This window comes from Balaenoptera ricei, chromosome 19 (genome assembly GCF_028023285.1).
Source record: "Balaenoptera ricei isolate mBalRic1 chromosome 19, mBalRic1.hap2, whole genome shotgun sequence".
Classification (NCBI taxonomy): Eukaryota; Metazoa; Chordata; class Mammalia; order Artiodactyla; family Balaenopteridae; genus Balaenoptera; species Balaenoptera ricei.
The window spans coordinates 7,050,366-7,076,847 of record NC_082657.1 but is presented as its reverse complement, the minus strand read 5'-3'; the positions used below and the strand labels follow the sequence as shown (position 1 = coordinate 7,076,847).

Below are 26,482 nucleotides of genomic sequence, written 5' to 3'. Positions count from 1 at the left end.
GTCTTACTACACCTCCACCCCACCCCCGCCGTCTCTGGGGTTCCACAGCCCTGCTCTCAAGTCTTTGTCCCACCTCTGCCCTCAGGTCACTCGCAGGGCCTTCTCCACTGGCTCTCGGGGTCTGTGCCCCCCACCTCCCTCTCTCTCAGGCCTCCTGAGGCCCTGGTCCCTCTTGTCCCCACTGGGCCAGACTCCTGCTCCCAGCTGCCCTGCTGGGCTGGGGGAGGGCTGGAGTGTGGGTTCCCGGCACAGCTGGGCCCTTAAGTTCCTCAGAAAGCTCTCTCTCCCGCCTTCCCCCATCACACACATTGTTCCTCTCTGGCTGTTTTTTCCTGTCCAGGACCCTCCAAGGCCAAACCAGGGCTGACTGGCAGAGACTACTGCCCTGCCCTCTCCAGCTGGGGAAACTGAGTCGGGGGGGGGTGTTGGAGGGGGATAGAGTTCTTTTTTCTAAATTTTTATTTATTTATTTTTGGCTGCGTTGGGTCTTAGTTGCTGCGCGCGGGCTTTCTCTAGTTGCGGCAAACGGGGGCTACTCTTCGCTGTGGTGCGCGGGCTTCTCATTGCGGTGGCTTCTCGTTGCGAAGCACGGGCTCTAGGCACGCGGGCTTCAGTAGTTGTGGCTCGCGGGCTCTAGAGCGCAGGCTCAGTAGTTGTGCACGGGGTTAGTTGCTCCGCAGCATGTGGGATCTTCCCAGACCAGGGGACCAGGGCTCAAACCTGTGTCCCCTGCATTGGCAGGCGGATTCTTAACCTCTGCGCCACCAGGGAAGTCCGGCGATAGAGTTCTTTGTGGGGTTGGGTGCCTGCTTCCTCCCCCAGCCTGGCTCGGAGCTCGGGGGGTTCCCACCCTCTGCCCCACTTCACGGAGATGCACACTGAGGCCCCACTAGCCTGCTTCACAACTCCCCAGGGGCTGTCTGTTCAGCCTCTGCTGCCGACATGGTGTCTACACGTGCCTGCCCTTCCTTTCCCAAGAGTTGCTGGTCCCCCAGGTCTCTGTCCATACGATCTGGATCACCGGAGACAGAATCCCAGGCTTTTCTTTCCATGGCCCTCCTACACCTGCTTCAGTACAGCTGGAGCGCTAGGCCTGCCCGCAACCCACACCCGACTACACCTATTCCTCTTCTACCAGGAGGGTGTTAGGGCCCAGACTCTCTCTACAACTTCAGGTGGCTGTCTTTGCCACCTGTCCCAATTGCCAATGTCCCACATTGCCCAGCCCCCTCTCTGGAAGTCGCCTGTCCCCTGAGACTAAACGCTAGTCGGGTCCCTGACAGAGATGAGGGCGAGTTCGCGTCTAAGTAGCCTAGCGCTTCCCCGCCCCCACCCCTTTCCTGGAAGCCCGAAGCTGCGACGTCAGTTGCAGGTGTCAGCTGCCCCGCCCCTCCTCCCTCCGCCTTAAAGGGGTCGCGTCTCCCGAGGCCTCCCAGGGGCGTAGATAGCACCTCGGCGGGACCCGTGAGGGCTCCGTGGCCGCGGTGCGGGAGGTGGGCGTCCGGATCCTAATCCTGCCCTTCTGGCATGGTGTGGCTCTTGGCCTCTGTTTTCTCGGCCTGAGAAGTGGGGACGCCCGGATTCCTCGCACTAAAGCAGTCTCTCAGAGGGCATTTTCCAGGCTCGGGAAGAGGGCGGGGCCGCAGCCCAGAGGAGCAGCTTCCCCCACCGGCTTCTCGGACCCCGCCCGCCCCACCCCCACGATGACCGCCCACATCCTCCTGCTGTTGCTCCTCGCCTCCTCTACCCTGGGGTACCCGGACTCCGCGGGCAGGTGAGAAACGCCGGTGGCAGCGGGGACAGAGCCGGAGGGAGACGCGAGGGGCGTGCGACCTCTCTAGGCGGTTTTCCGCTTCGGTGGAATGGGAAGTTGATCAGGAAACGCGCCCGCCAATCTCGGAGTTCTGGGTCGCCCACGGGGCTCCATTTCTCGAGTGGATTGTTTGAACCCGCTCTTCTCCCACGCTCCATCCCCAGGCGGCCCCGGCACCAGGTCTCCCAGCTGCGCGGGCACCTCTGTTCACTGGGCACGTGCCAGACGCACCGCCTGCCAGAGATTATATACTGGCTCCGCTCTGCCTCCACCAAGGAGCTCTCAGGGAAGGCGGGCCGCAAGCCTCAGGATCCCCACAGCTATGGGCGCCGCCGGCGGCGCGCGGCCAGACTCTTGCTGCGTCTTCAGGACCCCAGCCTGCGGCAAGGAGGCCAGCTCAGTGCCCAGCTCGCTGGGTGATGTTGGGCACATCTCTGCTCGTCCCCTGGCTTCAGTCTACCCATCTGTGTATCGGGGCCGTGACCCCAAGTTTCTTTTCCCCTAACTCCACCTCCTGGGCTCTCCCCAGGCTGCGACTGGGCTGGACCACGTGCACACCGGACCCAGCATGGACAAAGAATATTAACGTCCAGAGCTGAATAAAACGAGAGTTCCATGTTTCAGTCTCTGCTTGTCTGTGCCCGTTCTGGCCACCCAATCTGAGCCCGGTCCCTGAGCCCCTCCCCTTTACCCACGCACTTTTCCCCTCACGGAAGTCCCTCTGACTAACTTGAATCCAATCTGCTGTAGCACCTCCACGCCAACTTAATCCCTGCAGCTGCATCTTCCGTGGGTGGTTTTGGTGGGCCGACCTGACCCCAAAGCAGTCCTCCTCCCTCCCCTAGGTGGTAGGGCTGAGATTCACTCTGGCTCCCACGCGCGTGGGCTCTGAGCTCCAAGCTGAGCTTCCTTCCTCAAAGAGAAAGAAAAGAGACAAAGAGTGGACTGGGGAGCCGAAGAAACTGGGGTTCGGAGGAGAGGTGCTGCGTAGAACGGGGGAGGCCCAATGGTGGAGAATCAGGCGGGTAGGAGTCTGTGGGCTGGGGATCGAACGGAGGGAGGGGATTGGACGCTGGGATTCGAAGGGGGCGGGAACTGAGCGCGGAGATTGGAAAGGGGCGGGGATAGAAGATTGGAAGGGGGCGGGGATAAAACCTAGGACTTGAATACCCTGCGAGGCACCCGTGAGACAGAAATCCGGGTTCCTGGATGTTGGATAGTCGGAGGCGGACAGGTGCTCCGGAGGCCCATCGACCAAGTCTTGGACTCATAGTCACTGGGATTGGACATATGCAAGCGGGAGGCTTGAGTCCGGCGCTCTAAATCGGGGGTCGGGGGTGTGTACTCGGGCTTGGTCTCCAGGATCCAATCGGCGGACCCCTGACTCAGCGTGGTAAGTGCCGGACTGGAGGGGCCCGAGCTCCTGCGGGGGCTGGAGGATTGTGTCTTGGGTTGGGAGTGCGGGCCTCTCCATCACTTGTCCTCGACGCTCGCCTCTGCTCTCAGCCTCAGCATCCCTGCCCGCGAGGCATGCGCAGTAGGGTGCTTCCCCCCCATCCCCTTCAGCCCGGGGGCGGGGGGAGGGGACGCTGGGCTACCCCAGAGCGTATGAATTTATAGAGAACCCCCACCCAACTCCCCCTCACTCCCACCCCCCAGCCCCAGCCTTGGAATGGGAAGCGGAAATGGAGTGGACAATGCCAACGTCTGGCAGGTGTTCATTTCAAACGGGTTTGGGACTAATGTTTTTCCCTAGATCCCGCAACTCACCCTGGACCGGTTTCCCGCCCCGACCCCCGAATCTTGAAAGGCCCTTGGGGGGGGGGGCACTGTTCCCGCACCATGTTCTCAGAATAGCCGCAAAAGGGGTTAACGCAAATTATCCCTCCTGCCTTTCTGTGCGTTCACAGAGGTCCCCAATTGAAGTCCCCCCAATACCGGAGTCTTCGGCCAGGACCCTCAAGACCCCTCAGGTGGTTAGGGAAGGGTGAGCTGGCGTCCTATATTCCTGGGTCTGCGGAGAAGGGGCTGGGGGTCTGGAGAATGACCCTCTGTCCTCCTCCCAGGGCTGTAGCGTGACATGGCTGAAGCGCACCAGGCCGTGGGCTTCCGACCCTCGCTGACTTCGGACGCGGGAGAAGTGGAGCTCAGTGCCCCGATGTTGCAGGAGATCTACCTCTCCGGACTGCGCTCTTGGAAAAGGCATCTGTCCCGTTTCTGGGTGAGGAGGGCTGCGGCTTGGTTTCCTTCCAGGAATCCAGTTACCTGCTTCCGGGATGCCTAAGGCTCCCTTCCGGCATCCTGGTGGTCCCACTTCTGGGATCCTGTCACCCCTTCTGGGAATTTTGGTGTCTACTTCAGGACCCCTTAAAGCCATTTCCGGGTTCTCTATGGCTCACTTCCGGGATCCTCAACCTCACCTACTGGGAACTGCCATTCACCTCTTGTAGCCACTTCCTGGAAGCCCTTCCCACTCTCCCCACACCCACAAACACAACTTCCACCCCAATTTCTAGAACTCAGTCCCCTTACCGTTCCCTTTCATCTCTAGCTCTAAACGAGGTGCTTCCCGTTCCAGAACCCCATGGCCTGATCAACATCTTGGGTAGCCCACACCCCAATCCTGAAGGCCCCCCTTTCCCATAGTCCTTACCCACTGGGTCTGAGAGGCCCCTCCTTGCCCCTGCTGTGAACCTCCAGTACCCTCTCCAGTATGTGGCGCACCCTCCCTACGGCTCTGAGATGTGAACCTCCACTGTCTGTATCCTCTAGTTACCCATCACCACAAAGCCTGCTGCCCCAGCTCTGGAAAAGCCAAGCTCCTGCTCCTTGCCCTTGCCCTAGAATGCCCTAGAATGCCAACATCTACCCAGAGCCCACGTCAGCCCCAGACTCCCCGGTTCTAGAACTCTGGCACCATCTACGTGTGGAGCCTCCCTGCTGGTCACACCGTCTTTCTGTGAACACAGGTCTTGAACACCTGTGGGGTCTGCCAGGACTGAGTTTGAATCCTGGCTCTGCCACTGACTAGCTGTGTGGCCTTGGGCAGGCACGTTGCTCTGAGACTCAGGTTCCCCACATGTGAAACAGGAGTGATGGTAGCACCTCCCTCACAGGACAGTTTCGAGGATTAAACGAATTCTTACATGTAAGCCCTGAGCCAAGTGCTTGGCCCATGGCAAGTGCTGAGTAAGGGTTAGCTTTAGATTATAATATTGTTTGTCATTTACCAAATATCTGTGGAGCATTTGTTAAGGGCCTGGCACTGTTTGGAGCACTGGGGACACGGCAGGGAGCAAGACGGACAGATCTGCCCTCATGGAGCTCTTGATCAAGCTGGAGGAGAAGGCAATAAAGAAGATAAATAAGCAAACCATAGAGTATTTTAGGTGGTGTCATGCTATGCAGGAAGATAAAGCAGGCAGGGAAGAGGGAGCATGGAGGTGTTATAATAAAACCAGGGGGCAGCCCAGGAGGATCTCTGGAAGCTGAGACATTTGAGCAGGGTGGATCACACTTCTATGGCCATATTGGTTGTTAAAATGGTTATTAAAATAGAGATGTATCTGCTCCAGTGAGTAAATAGCCACTAACCCAAAGCCCCAGAGAGACCCTGCCCCTGGAGCCCCCTGCTCCTCAGGCCAACCCAGCAGTTAAAATGTTAACCTGTGGTTAAATACACACATTTATATATATACACATAAATAGACACTTAAACTAAGATCTAATTATATACGGAAAAATGCACAGATTTGTTTTAAGTGTACAGTCCTTGAATTTTGTAATATCTTTGTAACCGGTATAATACCTGTGTAACCAACTCCCCATCAAGACAGCACTGCCATCATTCTAGGATGTTCCTTCGAGCTCCTTTCCAGCCAGCACTCCCTACCTCACCCTCACTGCAAGGCAACCACTGTTCTGATTTCTATGCTTATAGATGGATTTGGACTGGTGTTGCTGTGTCGAATATTTTGACTGTCACCCCTGTATTTGAGTCACCTCTGAAGCTCTTTTCTGACTCATGTCACCTGTTGCCAATGGCCCCCACCAGACCCTCATATTAGTATTAATTGATAATTGTAATAATGACAACTCTTGCCTTTCTATCGCATAGCTGCCTCTCTCCCTGATGATCACGTGGAGCTCTCACATCCTTCCTCTCCAATCTGGGACCCCAGGAACTACCTGAAGCCGTAGCTCCTGGAACTTGGTCCCAAGATGGGGGCTGTGCCCTCAGCAATGCCAGAGCTGTAATTCCATAGACTCATTGCCAAACCTTACTTTTTTTTTTTTTTAATTTATTTATTTTATTTATTTATTTTTGGTTGCATTGGGTCTTTGTTGCTGCGCGCGGGCTTTCTCTAGTTGCGGCGAGCGGGGGCTACTCTTCGTTGCAGTGCGTGGGCTTATTGTGGTGGCTTCTCTTGTTGCGGAGCACAGGCTCTAGGCATGCAGGCTTCAGTAGTTGTGGCACGCAGGCTCAGTAGTTGTGGCGCACGGTCTTAGTTGCTCTGCGGCATGTGGGATCTTCCCGGACCAGGGCTCGAACCCGTGCCCCCTGCATTGGCAGGCAGATTCTTAACCACCGCGCCACCAGGGAAGCCCTAAACCTTACTTTCTTCACGTAAAAAATGGGAACCTTGACAGTCCCTGCCTCAAGGGATTGTTGTAAGCATTAGTTGTCTTAGCAGAAGGCCTGGCTCACAGAAGTGACCACTCCAGCATCACGATTCTTGTCTTATGTGCCACGTAGGTGCTGTGTAGCCTCCAGCATGTTAGTCACTTCTCTGAGCTTCTGCTTTCTCATTTCTAAAATCAAACTAGGTAGTAATGTGTCTCAGGCTCTGTACCAACCAAGCCCTTTGACTCTGTTGCTCATCTGGTCCTCATTAGGACTTTTTGTTTTTGGCCGCGCTGCGCGGCTTGTGGGGTCTTAGTTCCCCAACCAGGGATCGAACCCGCGCTCCCTGCAGTGGAAGCGTGGAGTCTTAACCTCTGGACTGCCAGGGAAGTCCCATTAGGGCCTTCTAAGGTAAGCCTATCATTAGTCCCATTTTACAGATGGGGAAACAGAAGCCCAGAGAGGTGCTTTCACTTTTCCCAGGTCACACAGCTGCTAAGATGCAGAAGTAGAGGCAGAGCTAGAATTAGCAGTCTGGCTCTGGAGTCCATGCTGAGGCCCCACTACCCTGGGGTGCTTTTCTAGAATGTGATCTCAATATCTATGCCAAGAGAGCTGTTGTGAATTATGTGCAGTGGGTCACTTGGGCCAAGCATGTGGCATGGCATCCGGCACTTAGTGGGCGGTTCATTGGCAGGAGATTTGAGTGTCATCTGAAATCATTTCCAAATGAATATGAAATTCTGAGATACGGCAGACTTCACAGTTCGGTGCCTTGTGGTTCATCCTGGTGCATTAGGGTCACAAGGCATCCCGGATGGTTTAAGTGATTGACAGTGGACCCTGGAGCCAGGAAACCTGGGTTCAAATCCTACCTCCACCACTTCCTGGCCATGTAGGCTTCGACGAGTTCTTCAAACTTCCTATCTCCTCAGTTTCCTCACCCATATGATGAAGATAATAATAATTTCTATCTTACTGAGTGACAGGGGAACGAAATAATTTAATAATGCTCCTTGTACTTGGGAAGTGCTATGGAGACATTTCCTGTTATTAGGATGCCCCTCTTCTATTGCAATACAGAGCCCTAGATAGAAGAACTGAAAATTTCTTTTAAAAAGAAAAATTAAACAACAAAAATAACCACATTTGCCAGTAACCTTTTCCTGCCAAGCCAAAGGGAGACTGTCAAGTAACTACATCTCCAGTGAGAAGTAGATTAGCAACAGAGAGGATCATCATAATAATTATTGAGCACCTACAGTGTGCCTGGCTATGAGCTATGCAATTTACCATTCTGCTCCCCCCACCCCGAGCCCTCTGCTTTATTTTTCTCCATAGCACCTCTCGTCATCCGACCCACTTCACTAAAGCCTTTACTTATGTAGGTATTGTCTCTATCCCCCATGAGAGCAGGAATCTTGCTGTCTTGTCACTGCTGTTGGATTGCAGTAAGCATTTGTGGAATATTTCCTCATCCAGCCCTTGTGACAGCCCTATGAGCCAAGTACTGGGATTGTTCCCATTCTACAGATGAGGAAACTGAGACAGAGAGGCAAAGTCACTTGCTTGCAGTCACTCAACTAGGTAGTGACAGAGCAGAGATCTGAACCCAGAGGGTGGGGACTCCAGAACCCAAGGTCTAAACCATGATCTCTGAGGCCTTCTTGGTCATTAAAATGTGGGAAGAGGAGAGGGAGTGGTTTCTTGAGCCCTGGTGGTGACACCAAAACCAACAGTAGCTCTTATCCCGGCTTAACCATGCTCTCTGTGTGACTTTGAACCTACGTGTTTTCTTTTGTAAAAAGAGAACATCTTAGTACCTACTTCACGGGGTTGTTGGGAGTTAATTAAAGAGTTAAGCCTTGCAAATGGCACCTGGCATGTAGTAAGTGCTCATTAAATGTTAGTCAACTCTTGGGGCTTCCCTGGTGGCTCAGTGGTTAAGGATCCGCCTGCTAATGCAGGGGACACGGGTTCGAGCCTTGGCCCAGGACCATCCCACATGCCGTGGAGCAACTAAGCCCGCGAGCCACAACTACTGAGCCCACGTGCCACAACTACTGAAGCCTGCGCGCCTAGAGCCCGTGCTCCTCAGCAAGAGAAGCCACCACAATGAGAAGCCCGCGCACCACAACGAAGAGTAGCCCCCGCTCGCCGCAACTAGAGAAAGCCCGCAGGCAGCAACAAAGACCCAACGCAGCCAAAAATAAATAAATAAATAAATAAAAATTAAAAAAGAAATGTTAGTCAACTCTAGCATGCTTCCCTGGGAGTCTGATCAGTTACCCAACACTTCCATTCATTCTTCAGTCATCCCATGGCCAGCTCCTGAGCTCTGGACACTGCTGTATATGGGATACCAGTTTGCTTTTTTGACAGTTTCACCTTCGGGGTCCTGCCTGGGAGTAACCTCTCCTCCGGGAAGCCCTCCCTGACTCCTTCAGGCTGAGCAACCTGCCCTATCCTATCGCCATTAGTACTCACTTCATTCTGGTCTGACCTCCCTGGGGGCAAGACCCAGATGTGTCTGTTCCCCACGGCGTCTGGTGCACCCAGCTCAGTGCTGAATCAACATCTAAGAATGGTGCTGAGCAGATGGGATAATTGATTGAATAGGTGCCCTTTCCTTTCCGCAGAACGATTTTCTCACAGGTGTGTTCCCTGCTAGCCCCCTCAGCTGGCTGTTCCTCTTCAGTGCAATCCAGCTTGCCTGGTTCCTCCAGCTGGATCCTTCCTTAGGACTGATGGAGAAAATCAAAGAGTTGCTGCCAGACTGGTGAGGTCTCCCACTTCAGCCCAGTAACCTCCTAATCCCTTTCCCTCCACCCAGTAAGTTTCTCTATCAGCATGTATGCCAGTTAAAGAAAAGTAACCCTTGAGACTTACTTGGGGTCAGATAAATAAAGGTACAGACTCAAGTAAAAGGAGGTGATTTCCTCTCTTGTCTCTGTACATTTTCCACCCTGGCTGCTTCTTGCTAAAGGGGATGGTGGCAAACTAGACAATATCCAGTTATGATTATATATACTAATGGAAGTATGAACTCTGCTAATCTACAGTTGTGTAGTCTTGGGCAAGAGACCTCGCCATTCTTGGTGTCAGGGTCTTCACCTGTAACGTGGGGATAATAATAATTGCTTCTTAGGGTGGTTGGAGGAATTAAAATCATGCATGTGGAATATTCAGTACAGTACTAGGAGGTTATTAAATGGGAGTGGTTGAATTATTATAGTTGTTGGGGAAGGTTTGGAAGCCAGATGTGGGTGATGTGGCAGGTTCTAACTCTTGGATTAGTCCTCCTGGGGAAGACGATTCAAACTTTGTGCATATGGCCTCAAAGGGCAGATCCAGGATCAGACGTAGAAATTTCTAGGAAGGCTAGATTTACCCACAGAGGGGAAGTGACTCGCCCCGAGTCCTCCAGGTGGGATTTGCTCACAGCCTGTCTGATTGCAACTTTGCAAACATGTTGATTTACTGTATCTTTAGACCAGCATTTCCTGAACTTGAGTTTGTATTGAAGTCACCTGCAAGGCTTGTTACACCACTGATTGCTAGCCTGAACGCCAAGAGATGGAGATCATGGGGCCCAGAAAGTTGCATTTCTAACAAGCTCCCAGGTGGTCCTGATGCTGCTGGTCCAAGGGCCACACATTGAGAACCACTGCCTTACAGTGTAATTTGATCTGGTATATTTCAATAGAAATACCAGCTCTTATTTATTAAGCACCTGCCAATTTCCATGGGAAGTGATTTTAGAAACTTGGTGTCTCCGCAGTCCTGGGAGGAGACGGTGGGCGTACCGAGAGAAAATCACACCTAGCACTTCACAAATGAGGAAACTGGACTTTTTCTGACCAACTCTAATGCTACAGGATATTCCTCCAACAGCTAAAAGATCAGAGTCAGAGAGTGTTAGGAACGGCAGGCGCTAGGGTGGGGCTGGAGGGGACGGGTGTTCTGAGGCCAGGAGACCCAGGCTTATACTCGTTTTCTCTATCCCCCGACCCCAGGGGTGGACAGCATCACAGGCTTCGGGGGGTCCTGGCGGCCGCGCTGTTTGCTTCGTGTCTGTGGGGAGCTCTGATCTTCACGCTTCATGTGGCCCTGAGGCTACTTCTGTCCTACCACGGCTGGCTCCTCCAACCCCACGGAGCCATGTCCTCACGCACCAAGACCTGGCTGGTATGGGAGGGGCAGAGCCCTGCTCAAACTCTCTCTGCCCCATTCTCTCTGTGGGTTGCCACCCCGCTACCCCCAACACCTGGCTGCCGGGCTGCAGTGAGGAGTTTAATGAACCACTAATTTTCCGCCAGGCCCTGGTTCGCATCTTCTCCGGCCGCCACCCAATGCTCTTCAGTTACCAACGCTCCCTGCCGCGTCAGCCTGTGCCCTCCGTGCAGGACACCGTGCGCAAGGTGGGCCAGGTCCCCGGGGATGGGGCGGGAGGCTGCTGAGCAGTGGGGTGTGACCTGCCGTCTTCTCCTCCTTGCCCCTCAGTATCTGGAGTCTGTCCGACCCGTCCTCTCCGACGAGGACTTCGACTGGACCGCGGCCCTAGCCCGGGAATTCCTGAGGCTGCAGGCGTCACTGCTGCAGTGGTACCTTCAGCTCAAGTCCTGGTGGGCGTCCAATTACGTGAGTACCGCATCCTGTAGGCAAAGGTTCTGAGCTGGCCCTCCTAACCCTGCGAGTTTTTCGCCCCGCCCCACGCCCCGCCCACAACCCCCAGGCCCAGCGGGGATTGGCGCTTCACTCCAGACGTGAGAACATTCTGAGCCCCACCCCCACGCTCCAATAGTTTAAACCCAGCTCCAGATGGCTTCAATATTCTGAGCTCCTCCCTCCTCTCCCATATTCTGGAACCCGTCCATCCTGTGCCAACATTTTGAGCCCCGTCCCCACATGCTCCCGCATTCTGAGCCCGGCCCTTCAATAATCTAAGCTCCGCCTTCAGGGTCCGCCCACATCCAGAGCTCCGCCCCCAACCCTCCAATATTTAATCCAGAATTCCGGGCCCCTTCCAACATTTCAGCCCCTCCTCTGACCTGCCGAGTCTCTAAGCCCCGCCCCCAGTTCTTGTTTCCTCTCCCCTGTCTGGGCAAAGACGCCAAACGGGCTTCTACTATGATTTCAGGAGCTAGAGCCCTAGAACGCACTCTGAGTTGAGATCCTTGGGAAACCGAGGCATAGAACCAGTAAGCGAGTCACCCTGTAAGCGGCTTCCAGGCCTCCCATTCCGTAGGAAGCCACAAATATCTGTCAGGCAGCATGTGATGAGGTGGAGGTAGGAAGAAGAGACAGATGTTATCACTTTTTTAGATTTCACATATAAGTGATACCATATAATATTTGTCTTTCTTTGACTTACTTCACTTAGTATGATAATCTCTAAGTCCATCCATGTTGTGCAAATGGCAATATTTCATTCTTTTTTATGCAAGCCTTAGTGGTTTTTTTTTTTTTCATAAATTTATTTATTTTTGGCTGCTTTGGTTCTTTGTTGCTGTGCACGGCTTTCTCTAGTTGCAGCCAGCAGGGGCTACTCTTCGTTGAGGTGCGCGGGCTTCTCACTGCGGTGGCTTCTCCTGTTGCGGAGCACGGGCTCTAGGCGCACAGGCTTCAGTAGTTGTGTCATGCAGGCTCAGTAGTTGTGGCTCGCAGGCTCTAGAACGCAGGCTCAGTAGTTGTGGCGCACGGTCTTAGTTGCTCTGCGGCATGTGGGATCTTCCCGGACCAGGGCTCGAACCCATGTCCCCTCCGTTGGCAGGCGGATTCTTAACAACTGTGCAACCAGGAAAGCCCAATAAAGCCTTAGTTTTAAGGTTTGTTTTTTTTTCCCTTCATGCTCTTGGACCAGATTCTGCTCTTAAAAATATATATATATATATACACATATAAATAATATAGCAATTATATAATATATAAATTATATAAATATGTGTTGTTTATTATATATAAATAATGTATGTACACACCATATTATATATATTTCATTGATATATTTCATTGTACCTCTAAGGCACTGCCAGTTATAACATACACCATTATCTATGGACAACTAAGGGAAAAGAACTAGTCTAACACAGTGCTTTCTTATTACTTATTATATAGGTCGATCCTCATTATTCATGCATTCTGTATTTGCAGATTTGCCGACTTGCTAAAATGTATTTGTAACCCCAAATCAGTATTCATGGCACTTTCATAGTCATTCACGGACATGCGCAGGATGGCAAAAATTTTGGCTTGCGCGATGCACACGTTCCAAGCTGAGATGGAACAGGGCTGGAAGGAACCTGACCCTGATTTCCCCTTGGAACAATGGCTCAGTGTTCGCTAATCAGCGTTCACTGCCACTTTATAGGACATAACGACCGCGAGTAATGAGAATCAACTGTATACGTTAAAACAGCTCAGACTTACTTAGACATAGATTTGTATCAACTATCACTCCCAAGCAAGCTCAGAAAAACGGAAATGTAAATTGTAATAAATTGGCCTAGGCATCCCTAAGACTTTCACGCTCAGAATCCATCTCTTCTCAATTGCTTTTTGATTCAGACTTGTCCATATCTTCCTACTTTCCGCACAGCTTCATCCTCTGTGTTGTCAAGAACCTTGACAATGCAGCATTTCCTGAAAGATCCTATAATGTACCTAAAGCCATTGGTGCAGAGCACTAAAGTGGCCTTTATTAAAACCAGATTAATTTTTGCTTTGCTTTGGAGATTTTCTGATTCATCGCCACCTCCCCAACGCCCCTCCCCCCCCCCCACCTCCCATCCCAACAGTTGGGTTCCTGGAAGTTAAAATCTTGCTCCACAATTATCTCTAGGATTTTCTTCTGAGTCATAGACTTTAGCAAGCTTTGATGCTGGTGAGGCTTTTCTTTGAAAAAAATGGTACATGATATGCATATAATGTTACAATTTTTTTTTTTTTTGGCCAGGCCACAGGGGCATGCAGGATCTTAGTTCCCGACCAGGGATTGAACCCATGCCCCCTGCAGTGGAAGTGCAGAGTCCTAACCACTGGACAGCCAGGGAATTCCACAATATTATACATATAGTATTGTAAAATACACAAATCTTACATGTACAGCTTAATGAAGTTTTATGTATGCATATAACCAGATAACCCCTGGCTAGGTCAAGATATAGAACTTTTCTACCGTTTGCTGGAAACTTATGGATTTTTCCAGAAGATGTTGCACATTCCCAGGGAATGACAACTACATCCTGCCTAGTCTAAGTGTAAGGAAGTGTCGGATGCCATCAACTTTAAGACGCAAGCAAACATGTATGTCTTCATAGACTCTATGCGATTCTATGACATAGAAGAAAGAAAAACATCTAGAAAACATTCAAGTCCTCTCTGACTACCTCCCTTTAATTCTTGTTTCTCCCACCATCGCCTGTGAGAAATACTTCGGTCAGAGTCTTTTCTGAGTGTATATATACATATATTTATACCCAGGGAGAGAGATATATATATATATATTTAAGTATATAATTTTTATTTATAATATATAATTTTAAAGTATTTAGTAATATGTTATAGATCATATAACACATTAATATTTAATATTATATATAAAACATAAATATCATATATAATTTTAATTGCGATTAAAACATACATAATATAAAATTTGTCACTGTAACCATTTTTCAGTGTACAATTCAGTGGTACTAAGTACAGTCACAGTGTTGTGTAACCATCACTACTATCTCTCTCTAGAACTTTTTCATCATCCCAAACAGAAACTCTGTGTCCACTAAGCAAAATATCCCTAGTCTCACTTCCCCAAAGCCCCAGGTAACCTCTGTTCTACTTTGTCTCTCTGAATTGGCTTATTTTAGATTTTTCATAGGAATGGAATTTGTCCTTTTGTGTCTGAGTCATTTCACTTAGCATAATGTTTTCAGGGTTCATCTATGCTGGAGCCCCGAAGACTTAGAACTTCATTCCTTTTTATATTAACATTCCATCGTATGGCTAGACCACATTCTGGTTGGCTATTCATCCACTTGGTGGACAGGTTGGGTCTTAGTAGTATTTTTTTAAATAAAATGGGATCGTTTCATATATCTTGTTGTGTGCCTAGCCTTTTTCATTCTGCAGCCTGTCTTGGTACTCATTCTCTGTCAGTAATATAGATGTAACTTTTTAAAAAAATTAATTCATTCATTTATTTTTGACTGCGTTGGGACTTCATTGCTGCACGCGGGCTTTCTCTAGTTGCGGCGAGCGGGGGCTACTCTTCGTTGCGGCGCGCGGGCTTCTCATTGAGGTGGCTTCTCTCGTTGCAGAGCACGGGCTCTAGGCGCGTGTGTTTCAGTAGCTGTGGCACGCGGGCTCAGTGGTTGTGGCGCACGGGCTTAGTTGCTCCACGGCATGTGGGATCTTCCCGGACCAGGGCTCGAAGCCGTGTTCCCTGCATTGGCAGGCGGATTCTTAACCACTGCGCCGCCAGGGAAGCCCAGATGTAACTTATTTTTAACAGCTATGAAGTATTCCGTAACTTGAGGGTTACATGGTTTAGCTAACTGATCCCCCATCGATGGACTTCTAGGTTATTGCTAGTTATTGATCTTGATGCCCCCTTTATGGAGCTCCACCCTCCCTGTTTGCCATAGCAAAGTCTTGGGGGGCTCCCCTCCCCCACTCACCCCCCCGTACCTTGACCCCAGCCACCGCAGCTGTGTGTCTCTCTGCCCCACTCCTAGGTCAGTGACTGGTGGGAAGAATTTGTGTACCTACGCTCCCGGAACTCACTGATGGTGAATAGCAACTACTATATGATGGTGAGAAGGGGAGAAGGAGGTTAGGAACCAGGCCGGGGATGGGGTTCATAGTTCCTGGGGTCTAGGGTTGGGGTGTCTGGGTAGAATGTGGGGTTTAGGGTCAGTGACCTCAATCACAATCTGGATTTCGCCATCCTGCCTCTGTTGGGATCAAGACCTGTGTTTGGGGTCAGTGCCCCCATCAGAGGCAAACCTGACCTCAGGCGTTTTGCTATCCCCTGGACCTGCCCACAGGACTTCCTGTATGTCACGCCCACTCCAGTCCAGGCTGCCCGTGCGGGGAACGCGGTCCACGCCCTCCTCCTGTACCGCCACCGCCTGAACCGCCAGGAGATCCTGCCGGTAAGAGGGCTGCGCCCGCAGGCTGGGGACAGAGGCTGTGGTCCTGAGACCATGAGGCCACGTGGGTCCTGGGAAGCAGTTCATGGACCCATGACCTCCTGCAGACTTTGCTGATGGGAATGCGGCCCTTGTGCTCTGCCCAGTATGAGAAGATATTCAACACCACGCGAATTCCCGGGGTCCACAAAGGTGAGCCCCCTCTCCCCTCCTCACTGATAGAGGCAGAACAGTGTAGTGGCTAAGAGCACGCTCTCTGGAGCCAGCCTGCCTGGGTTCAAACACCAGCTCTGTAACTCCCAAGCTGTGTGACCTTGGGCAAGTTATTACCCTCTCTGAGCTTCAGTTTCCTCTTCTCTAAAATGGGATAATAAGGGTACCTAGGGTGGTGAGGATTAAAGGAGTGTGTCGGACAGTGCAAGCCACTTGGTAAGTGCCTAAAAAAGGTCATTATTTATTTTTTTTTTTTGGAGTATAACTGCTTTACAATGTTGTGTTAGTTTCTGCTGTACAATAAAGTGAATCAGCTATATGTATACATATATCCCCTTCCTCTTGGACCCCCGCCCCCTATCCCACCCATCTAGGTCATCACAGAGCACGTTATTCTTATAATATATCACCCCTAGACCACATCCGCCACCTTCGTGACAGCAGGCACGTGGCCGTCTTCCACCGGGGCCGATTCTTCCGCGTGGGGACCCACTCCCAGAGCGGCCTGCTTTCCCCGCGGGCCCTGGAGCAGCAGTTCCAGCGAATCCTGGACGACCCCTCTCCTGCCTGCCCCCACGAGGAGCATCTGGCGGCCTTGACCGCTGCTCCGAGGTGAGGGTCACAGATCTGGGGGCCCGGAGGCCCAGCCAGCATCTTGAGGTTGCAGGCCGGGTGGAGGCTGAGCATGGTAGAGAGTCAGCCGGAACTCAGGCACTCCCCCGACAGGGACATGTGGGCCCAGGTGCGGAGGTCCCTGAAGACCCAGGCCCAGGAGGCCCTGGAGGCCGTCGAAGGGGCTGCTTTCTTTGTATCACTCGACTCTGAGCCCGCGGGGCTCACCAGGGAGGACCCTGCAGCTTCCTTAGACGCCTACGCCCACGCCCTGCTGGCCGGCAGGGGCCACGACCGGTGAGTCAGCCTGGGGATTTGGACCCCACCCCACATGTGACCCCAGACCCAATGCATTGAGACCTGGGGACCTCTGAAGCAGATAACTGCTAGACGTGGGACCCCCAGATCCAGAACTGCAGATCTAAGGACCACCAAACCCCTGACCTGGACCCTCAGACCTTGAGAAACTCTAGACCTGGGACTCCAGACTCAGAATCGCAGACCCAGTGACCCCAGATCTGAGGATTAACAAATGCCAAACCTGGGACCCCTAGACCCAGAGACCTGCAGCTAGACCCCAAGCCTGGGGACCTCAGACTCAGAACTGCAAACCATGGAATCCTCAGACCTTAATGCAGGCACCCCAAACCCAGGACCTCGCACCTGGCACCCCGCCTACGTAGAGATCCTCAGACAACTTCCTTGGTGCCCACCAGGCACCACTCTGATTTCTGAGGCTCCTGGGAGAGTCCGCCTAAGCTCTCAGCACCCGTAAACCCTGAACCTTTTTTATCACATTCTTTCAAAAGCCCTGAACTCTCCAAACCTGAGACACATCTCAGAGACCATCAGTACCTCCACCTTCTTAGAGCTCCCCATACCAGGACCCCAGCCCTGATTCCTAGATCTCCCCACGGAAACCCCCTGAGTTCCCAAAGAGAGACCCCCAACGTCCCTTCTGGCCTCTTTGGTGAATACTCTGAACTCTCCCCCCACAGCTGGTTTGACAAATCCTTCTCCTTAATCGTCTTCTCCAACGGGAAGCTGGGCCTCAGCGTGGAGCACTCGTGGGCTGACTGCCCCATCTCAGGACACATGTGGGAGGTATGGCAGCTGGCCGGCCCCACCCTGGGGGCTGCCACCCCCACCCCCACCCCTTTTCCAAAGACCTTCCTCTCCAGCGCCTTAAGGTCAGAGGGAAAATGGAGGCTCAGAGAGAGGCAGAGACCAGACCAGGGTCGCCCTGCAGCAAAAAAGGTTGTCTTGGGATTATGACCTTTCTTTCTCTCTCTCTTTTTTTTTCGGCCGTGCCACACGGCTTGTGGGATCTGAGTTCCCCAGTCAGGGATCGAACCCAGGCCTCAGCAGTGAAAGCGCTGAGTCCTAACCACTGGGCCACCAGGGAATTCCCTATGACCTTTCTTTGACGAATGGGCATTTGGGGCTCAGAGAAGGGAAGTGATTTGCCCAGAGTCACAGAATCAGAAGTTGCAGAGTGAGAATAAGAATCCAGAATGCTCTGAGACCAGAGTGTGAGTGAGGCCTTCCAACCATATCATACTCACACTGAGTCAGACCTATCTCCCAGCTCTGGTTTGCTGTGTGACCTTCAGCAAGTTACTCCCCTCCTCTGAGCCTCAGTTTCTGCTTCATCAGGTGAAAAGCTTGGATTTTCTTTTATCTTTAAGCTCCCCTCCAGTCCTGAGAACCTTAGCATCTCTCTTTTCTCTATTTCACTTAGTACCTAAATCATAAGGGGTGGTGTCTGCACCCCACCAGTTTCCCAGTCTTCCGTGGTGTTGCATGAGGGGTTAGCTGGGATCCAGGGTGCGGATCAGGCATGTATGAGGGGAAGGGAGGTTGCTTCCAGATCTTGAGAGCAGCCCCAGGTAAGCACTGAGTCTTCTGTGCCGGTTTATTGTTTATAAAATGGGAATTTGCCTTTGATTATATTGGTAAATAACACTCTCAATTCAATTTAACCTCAGACCCTCAAGACACTGCCTGTCATCTGCCATCTCTGCATATTGACTTTGAACAAAGAGATGTCACATAGAGTAAGATAAAGAGAAGTGGAAACTCTAAGGCATAAAGTGAGAGGTTCTTCTTCTCATTTAGTTCTAATGTCAAAATGGGGATCTTAATCCCTTCTTTCTAGGGAGAAATTAAGTGGGAGGCTGGCCCGTAGTAGGTGCTCCATCAGGACTGATTTAAAACATTTAACCACCAGCAGGGCATGGGTACCACTCAGTCAGAAGGAATGCTGACCCCTAGAAGCCCATGCTATGCCCAGCTTTCTCTCTCCTCTCCTAGGATCATGGCGGGGGTTGTCTTGGGAGGGCTGGGGCAGCCATTGGTGGCTCTTTATCCACCTGTCAGAAGTACAAGGGCAGTAAGCACCGAGTATTAGTATTAGCCTTGCTCTCAATGAGTATGACCCCAAGAACCCACCTGTGACCATCAGAGGTTTCTGTTTCTCAAGGATTGTCCCTGACCCCCTTAAGAAGGGACTTAAGAGGTCCCTGGTTAGATGTCCCTTGGTCCAGAGGGAGGAAGGGACTCTGACAGCTTCCATTTGTACACAGTTCACTCTGGCCACAGAATGCTTTCAGCTGGGCTACTCGGCAGATGGTCACTGCAAGGGACACCCTGACCCCTCACTGCCCCAGCCCCAGCGGCTGCACTGGGACCTTCCAGACAAGGTTAGGCCTGGTTTCTAGGCCTCTCTTCCAAGTCCCCAAATTCCTGGCTTTGACTCTAACCTCATCCCCACCGCAATCTCAACCGAAATATCAACCCCATCCCTAACCCAACACCAAACCCACACCCCATCCCCCAAAAAGCCCCAACCTCAGACCCCAACCCTATCTTCAGTCTAACCCCATCCCCAAATGCAAACCCACCCCACACTAACCCTCTTCCCACCACCCAACCCCACGCTCAACCCCAATCCCAGCTCCATCCCCAGCGTCAACTTAGTTCTATCCCCACTCAAACCCAACTTCATCTCCACCCCAAACTCATCTCCATCCCCAACTCCATCGCTATTCTTAAATTCAATTCCATCTCCAACCCTAACCCCATCCTCAACCCTAACCCCATCCCATACCCAACCCTAACCCCATCCTCAACCCTAACCCCATCCCATACCCAACCCCAACCCATATCCCATCCTATACCCAATCCCAACCCCATCCCCAGCTCCAATTCAGTCCTCATTTTCAACCCCATTCCCCATCCTATCCCTATCCCCAACCCCAATCCTATCCCGACCTTCACTGCCAGCCCCAGCTCCATCTTTAACCTAGCCCTTCAGCTCCATTCCCTTCTTTGTCCCCTTTTCCATATTCCACCCCAACCTCACTCCATTTCCATCACTTCCAGCCCCATGCCCAGCTCTAACCTACCCCTTTCTGTAACCCCTGGCCATTCCTCCCTCCTCCTTCTCTGGCAGATCCATCTATCCATCTCTCTAGCCCTGAGGGGAGCCAAGACCTTGTCTGGAAACATCGACTGCCACGTCTTCCCTTTCTCCCACTTTGGCAAGAGCTTCATCAAACGCTGCCACCTCTCTTCAGACAGCTTCATCCAGATGGCCTTGCAGCTGGCCTACTTTCGGGTCAGTTGGGTTCCCGACCCCCACCCCCTCTCAGGACCTCAGTTCACCTGGGCCCCCAAGACCCGCCGCATTGACCCCTTTAATGACTTCTTGGTTATTGCCATGGTGGGTCCACCATCTTGATTTCTCTCTCCCAATCGCATGTCCATGGGTAGGAGGAGCTGGAGGTCCAGACAGAGGTGGGTCAAGTCCGTGAAGACTTCCTGAACCTAGCTGACAGGCTCCTCTCCTCCTTGTCCCCAGGACAGGGGTCAATTCTGCCTGACTTATGAGTCGACCATGACTCGCTTGTTCCTGGAAGGGCGGACAGAGACGGTGCGTTCTTGCACGAGGGAGGCCTGCAACTTTGTGAGAGCCATGGAGGACAAAGAGAAGACAGTGGGTGTGGGCCTCGTTTGAGGCTTCAGTCATTTCCACATACTCATTCATACATATACAAACTTTTAAGGAGCACCTTCTCAGGTCCAAGCTCTGTGATGGGACAGGGGAGGAACCAAGCCCGGTCTCTGACCTCAAGGAGCTCACTGATGGGGGAGACAGAGGTAGTTCAGCACAGTGTGATACATGCTTTAATGGGGGTCACACAGAGGGCACTGGGGGAGCACCCAAGAGGGAGCCCTGGTTCCACAATGTAGGTCTCTTTATGTAACCTCTGTGTGACCTTGTGCCTTTCATTTGTACCATTCTTCATGTTCCCTATATAACCTCTCTGCTCAGAACCCCCCAGGCACCTCTGTTGCCTCTCCCCCCAACCTACGAAGTATTGTGGTTCAATGGAAGGAGTTTGGGCCCTAGAGTCAGACAGCCCTGGGAATCCACCTGATTCTGCCTTGCTGTGTGACCCTGGGCAAGTGACTTCCCCTCTCTGTGCCTGTTTCCCTTCTGCAAAATAGAGTTGATATCTCTGCCTTGCAGGGATGTTGCAGGCTGGGTTGAGGCCGGGAGTGTGACAGGCCTCAGCAGTAAGCCCACTTCCTGTCTTTCCATGACCTGTGACCTCCCCGGGGACCCCAGGACCCACAGTGCCTCGCCCTGTTCCGCTTGGCGGTGGACAAGCACCAAGCCCTGCTGAAGGCAGCGATGAGTGGACAGGGGGTCGACCGCCACCTCTTTGCTCTCTACATCGTGTCCCAGTTCCTCCACCTGCAGTCTCCCTTCCTGGACCAGGTTGGGGTGCAGGGAAAGGGTTAAAGAGGGAAGTGGCAAACCACTGGAGACGGGAGGCACTTCCGGGCAAGGAGGGTGATGTTGGAAAATGGAGGTATCAGCAGAGGAGAGAGTTAGGGAGACCCGGGAAAGAAAGCGGGAGAGAGCGGAGAGGGCAAAGGGGCCAGGAAAGAGGGGCGTGGTTATGGAAAGAAACGCGAGGGGCGTGGTCAGAGAGGAGAGGGGCGGGGTCAGGGGTTGAAAGGGAGAGGGGCGTGGTTGGGGGAGGGGGGACAAGGAGAGAGGGCGGGTTCTGGGAGAAGGAAAGAGGGGTGTGGTCAAAAGGGAGAAGAGCAGAGGCGGGACGTCAGGAAGCGGAGGGGCAGAACGGCACAGATTTAAGGGAAATAGGCAGTTCAGCCAAGGCGGCGCGGACCTGTGGGTCAGTTTGTCTTTATCGCACACGTGACCGACTTCTGTCCCTCAGGTTCACTCGGAGCAGTGGCAGCTGGCCACCAGCCAGATTCCTGTTCAGCAAATCCACCTGTTCGACGTCCACAGTTACCCCGACTATGTTTCCTCTGGTGGTGGATTCGGGCCTGTGAGTGGAACTGGGCCCTGAGGGAGGGAGGAGGGGGCTGGGCGTCCGCACTCCTACCTAGTGGGGGTGGGGAGGGGGACCGGGGGCTATGTTGTTGCCCTCACTCTGTCCCTGTCAAGGCTGATGACCATGGTTATGGTGTTTCCTACATCTTCATGGGGGATGATGTGATCACCTTCCACATCTCCAGCAAAAAATCAAGCACAAGAACGGTGAGACTAACCCACCCCCGCCCCTTCCTCCCTCAGGACTCCCACCTCCCTGCTCTCCTACAGCCTAGGAGTGCAGACTCCCAGCTCCCGACCATCCCATGATCCAGGAGTCCTAATACCCAAACCCCTCATCCCTCAGACCCAGGAGCAGGGACCCCAGCCCTCTTGTTTCTCAGCCCCTGGGAGCTCCTCTCCCAGCTTCTCCTGGACGTGACACATCTCTCCTTCCAGGACTCCCACCGGCTGGGGCAGCACATCGAGGATGCATTGTTGGACGTGGCCGCCCTTCTCCAGGAGGGGCAGCGTCTTAAGCGCAGAGGGTTAGCGGAGGAGGGCTCGGAGCACAGCCGTGACTCTCTCCCTTGCCATACCAGGGCCTCCAGGGCACCCACGACAGCCACTAACTTTTGACACCTTCCAGAGGGGAGCTGGTCTCCCCAGGAACTAGGGGGAAGGTCTCTATGGCTGGGCTGGTGCAGGACAGAAGCAGCCTGTTTGGGTTTGGGAATCCCACATCTGGTCTAATAAAGATGTGTGCGCTGGGGATGTGGTGTCCGCCGTGCTCTCGAGCTGGGCAGGGATGGGAGAGGTGAGGGTCAGGGTGGAGGAGGAGAAAAGTTCCCATCCATCTCCGGGCCCCACCACGAATTCCCGGTTACAATCACCACATCAGCTATAACCCCCAACACCTGCCCAGTTTACTGCATTCCCAGCCCCGGTCACACCAAACCCAACCATTCAAGGCCCATCCCAGTCAGACAACCCCACGAGCTCTCATGAGCTCAGGTGCAACACCAACTGCCCACCCTAAACTTTTTTCTTTTTTTTTTTAATATTTTCTTGGCCAGGCTGCAGGGCATGTGGGTGCTTAGTTCCCCGACCAGGGATCGAACCTGCACCCCTTGCAGTGGAAGCACAGAGTCTCAACCACTAGACCACCAGGGAAGTCCCTGCCCACCCTAAACTTAAAGGTTGACATCTAAATGAATCCCCCAGGATTCTTATTACTTCTAGAGGCTGCCCACATTCCTAGGTTATGACCCCATCTTCCATCTTCACAACTAGCATTGCTGCATCCCTCTGTGGCTTTCTCCTCTAGTCATACCTCCTGTGACTGACTCCTGCCATCATCTTTCTTCTAAGGACCCTTGTAGTCCTTAGGACCCTTGTAGTTAGACTGAGCCCACCCAGCTAATTCAGGATTAGCTCCTAATCTTAAAACCAACTGATTAGCAACCTTAATTCCATCTGCGACCTAATTCCCCTTTGCCATGTAGCATAACACATGCACAGGGTCCAGGGACTAGGAGGTGGGCATCTTTGGGGGAACCATTGTTCTGCGTACCACAGGGGCATAGATGAAACCAGACTGGCCACGAGTTGATAAGTAGTGAAACTAGGGGAAAGGTCATTGGGATCGGGATGGTTCATCATATTATCTTACTTTTTTTTTTGTCATTTAAAAAAATTGACGTATAGTTGATTTACAATGTTCGTTAGAGATTGTCCTACTTTTGTAGATGCCTAAAAGTTCCATGACAAAGAGTTAAATGAGGGGGCTTCCTGGCGGTCCAGTGGTTAAGACGCCGCACTTCCACTGCAGGGAGCACGGGTTCAATCCCTGGTTGGGGAACTAAGATCCCACATGCTGTGCTGGGCAGGGGGGGGGGGCCAAAAAAAAAGTTAAATTCAAGGTTATTGAGCTTTAAAAAAAAAAGAATTAAATGAGTGAAAATACTGCTCAGCTTTTTCCCTCCTTTGTCTGCTGATTATAAGGAACACCTCCCCACTCCAGCCTGTCCAATATAGTCATAAGCGGGGGCAATCATAAGCGGGGGGGGGGGGGACGGTGAATGTCACGGGGGTCTGACCCACCTGCTTATGCAGCTTATTTGTGTCTTCTGGTCCTGCTAATGCCTGATCTAGGATCCACCTCCCGACGGATCACTGTTGGATCCGCCCACCCTGAAATACTTGGGGGTTCCAACAGAATAAACTCATGATGGGCCACGCTAGCTGCATGGCATGTGATAGCCTGTGTTCTGATCCTCCGTCTCTATCGGCTCAGTAGCGCACCAGGAGTTCCTCTGGAACACGGTGCATGGCCTTGCTTCACAACCCTGGGGTCGACATTGTGCTTTCTCTGTCGGCAGAATCCTTGGCAGAAACCGTGTGTGACATCTTTGCCAATCTACAGATATTTCTGGGCCCCATGACCCAACCGGCAGGGCTGCTTGCATTGCAGCTTGTACCTACTGCAGGTCTTTTCCTGGCCTGGGAGTCACTCAAAGCTAGAAGTCTTCCGTGTCACCCAAAAAATGGATCAGAGCAGTATTTCCCAGTGTAGAATATGCTTCCTCCAGAACCTGAAGATGCCTGAGCCCGTAGGATGAAGAGCGTGGGCTTCTTTCTTAGTGGTAAGATGCAGTATTTGTCCTTCCCTTTCCAGTAGGTACTGCCCACTCCTCAGATGGCCGGGCTCCTAAAACCTTCACTGATGTGATAGGTCCCTGAAACTTTGTAAAGTTTATTTCCCGTCCCCTGGGCAGCATGTGTCTTATCAATACCTCCAGTGCACTTCCTGCTTCTTGTTTATCCAGTCTGATTAATGTGATATTATTGATAGGGTGAACTAATGTGGTGTTTTGAGGAACGTTTAAGCCAGTACTGTGAGCCACACATGTAATTAAAATTTGTTAACATCTCGTAAACTTGGCTTGGAGGACAATAATGTTAAGATGTCCATACTATCCAAAGCGATCTACAGACTTGATGCAATTCCTATCAAAATCCAGTGATTTTTTTTATCAAAATAGAAAAAATCCAACCTAAAATTCATATGGAATCTCAAGGGACACTGAATAGCCAAAACAATCTTGAAAAAGAGGAACAAAGTTTGAGATCTCACACTTCCAGATTCCAAAATTATTATAAATCTACAGTAATCGAAACAGTGTGGTACTGGCATAAAGGCAGACATATGGAACAATGGAATAGAATAGAGAGCCCAGAAATAAACCCTGGTATGAAACGTTGCCAAGACCGTTCAGTGGGGGAAAGGACAGTCTTTTCAACAAATGGTGTTAGGAAAACTGGATATCCATGTGCAAAAGAACAAAGTTGGAGCCTTATCTGACACCATATACAAAAATGGACTCAATATTAAAGACCTAAATGTAAGAGCTAAAACTATAAAACTCTTTTTTTTTTTTTTTTTTCTGCAAAAAGCTTTATTGTTTCCATATGGTCCATGGCTGGGGAGAGGGCTCCAGTGTGGTTAACAAGCTGCCTACTGGCTGCAGAGAGGGGCTTCAGGCAGAAGCCCTGACATCAGGGGGTCTCCTCATAGTCTGCTGGGCTCTGCAGGCTCCTAGTCGTGCTTGAGGGTGAGCCTTTCAAAGAAATGCTCGCCCAGCCCAGCCTGGGGACCAGCCAGCTTGCGGAGGTCGAGCAGGTGATCGCCCATCTTCTGGATGAATTTCACCTGCTCATCTAGGAAGTGGCTCCAGGAAGTCGCAGAGATGGGGGTCTGCATGGGCAGAACCCAGGACATGCAGATCCACAAGGGCCTGGTTCAGGTTCTTCTCCGTGAACACAGCGGCTTCCACAGCGTCCTGGGTTTTACCCTACCACCAGGTCCTGGGTTTTACCCTACGCATCTTGGGACAGCTTCTGCACGTCCTGGAAGAGGGCGCAGCCGCCATGCTGGTTTTGCATTTTCAAGAGACGCTAGGCGCCCTCGAGCTTCTCTTCGGCCAATTCGCAGAAAAAGTGGCCTACGCCCTCCAGAGTCAAACCCTCCCGGTGGAAAGAGAAGCCCTGCGGGAAGAGATGGCGGGAATAACGGTTAGCAGGAGGCGGGGCCAGGCATGCGGACTCCGCCTTCTGACTATCCAACAGGACAAAGGAGGCCAGCGCGTGCGCAGAGGGCCGGAGGTGCGCCGCTGAGGGGAACTTGGGCTGGGGTTGTCCTGGGGACCCTCACCAGAGAGAGGTAGGTGTAGGAGGCCCGCAAATGCATGTTGACCAGGCGGTTGACGGCGGCCTCCACCTCGGTGGAATAATTCTGACGAATCTGGGAGCTCATGGTTGATTGGTAATAAGGAGTTAAGCCCGAAAAATGGTGCTGGCTGGTCCCATTGAGCGAGGATAGCTGAGTGGCTGATTCGAAGGTTGCGACTGGAAAAAAGGTTGGAGGCTGGTGGGAGGCTGGAGCAAAGGGGCGTCCCTGGGTCTGTTGAATTCAAACACTGTTGAAGCAAGAGACAGATCGGGGGGCCGCAGAGCGCACTCTTATTAAAGTCGTAAAAGAAAACAGGGGGCAGGCACTTCCCTGGTGGCGCAGTGGTTAAGAATCCGCCTGCCAATGCAGGGTACAGGGGTTCGATCCCTGGTCTGGGAAGATCCCACATGCTGCCGAGCAACTAAGCCCGTGCGCCACAACTACTGAAGCTTGCGCGCCTATAGCCTGCGCTCTGCAACAAAGAGAA

At 52.2% G+C, this 26,482-nt stretch overlaps 2 protein-coding genes and 1 pseudogene across 4 annotated transcripts; 2 read left to right on the top strand and 1 right to left on the bottom strand.

Annotated features, from left to right (window-relative positions):
- The first annotated feature begins 422 nt into the window (after positions 1–422).
- Positions 423–22,536, top strand: CPT1C (carnitine palmitoyltransferase 1C). 3 transcript variants are annotated; one of them, XM_059905544.1, is made up of 19 exons: positions 423–1,774; positions 3,880–4,034; positions 9,077–9,216; positions 10,454–10,625; positions 10,757–10,858; positions 10,941–11,078; positions 15,173–15,250; positions 15,485–15,592; positions 15,697–15,781; positions 16,219–16,414; positions 16,529–16,711; positions 17,413–17,518; positions 19,000–19,116; positions 19,869–20,033; positions 20,277–20,411; positions 21,048–21,200; positions 21,667–21,780; positions 21,900–21,992; positions 22,224–22,536. In XM_059905544.1, exons 2-19 carry the CDS (start codon positions 3,894–3,896, stop codon positions 22,401–22,403), a joined length of 2,406 nt encoding a protein of 801 aa, XP_059761527.1. In that variant the 5' UTR covers positions 423–1,774; positions 3,880–3,893; the 3' UTR covers positions 22,404–22,536. The 3 variants fall into 3 exon arrangements, with proteins under 3 accessions (XP_059761527.1, XP_059761526.1, XP_059761528.1); XM_059905543.1 differs by having other exon boundaries at positions 16,177–16,414; XM_059905545.1 differs by lacking the exons at positions 19,000–19,116; positions 19,869–20,033; positions 20,277–20,411 and having other exon boundaries at positions 424–1,774; positions 16,177–16,414.
- ADM5 (adrenomedullin 5 (putative)) lies at positions 1,704–2,233 on the top strand. The gene is made up of 2 exons (XM_059905449.1): positions 1,704–1,774; positions 1,978–2,233. The coding sequence occupies exons 1-2, from the start codon at positions 1,704–1,706 to the stop codon at positions 2,231–2,233; spliced, it is 327 nt and encodes a 108-aa protein (XP_059761432.1).
- Positions 22,537–25,322: 2,786 nt separating the features above from the next.
- On the bottom strand, positions 25,323–26,095 carry LOC132353945 (ferritin light chain-like; annotated as a pseudogene).
- Positions 26,096–26,482: the final 387 nt, after the last annotated feature.

Bases quoted from the DNA above. Each gene is read 5' to 3' on its own strand.
- CPT1C (XM_059905543.1), top strand. From the start codon at position 3,894: ATGGCTGAAGCGCACCAGGCCGTGGGCTTCCGACCCTCGCTGACTTCG. The intron at 15,593-15,696 runs GTAAGAGGGCTG...GACCTCCTGCAG, and splicing joins ACCGCCAGGAGATCCTGCCG to ACTTTGCTGATGGGAATGCG. The intron at 20,034-20,276 runs GTCAGTTGGGTT...CCTTGTCCCCAG, and splicing joins TGCAGCTGGCCTACTTTCGG to GACAGGGGTCAATTCTGCCT.
- ADM5 (XM_059905449.1), top strand. From the start codon at position 1,704: ATGACCGCCCACATCCTCCTGCTGTTGCTCCTCGCCTCCTCTACCCTG. The intron at 1,775-1,977 runs GTGAGAAACGCC...CTCCATCCCCAG, and splicing joins TACCCGGACTCCGCGGGCAG to GCGGCCCCGGCACCAGGTCT.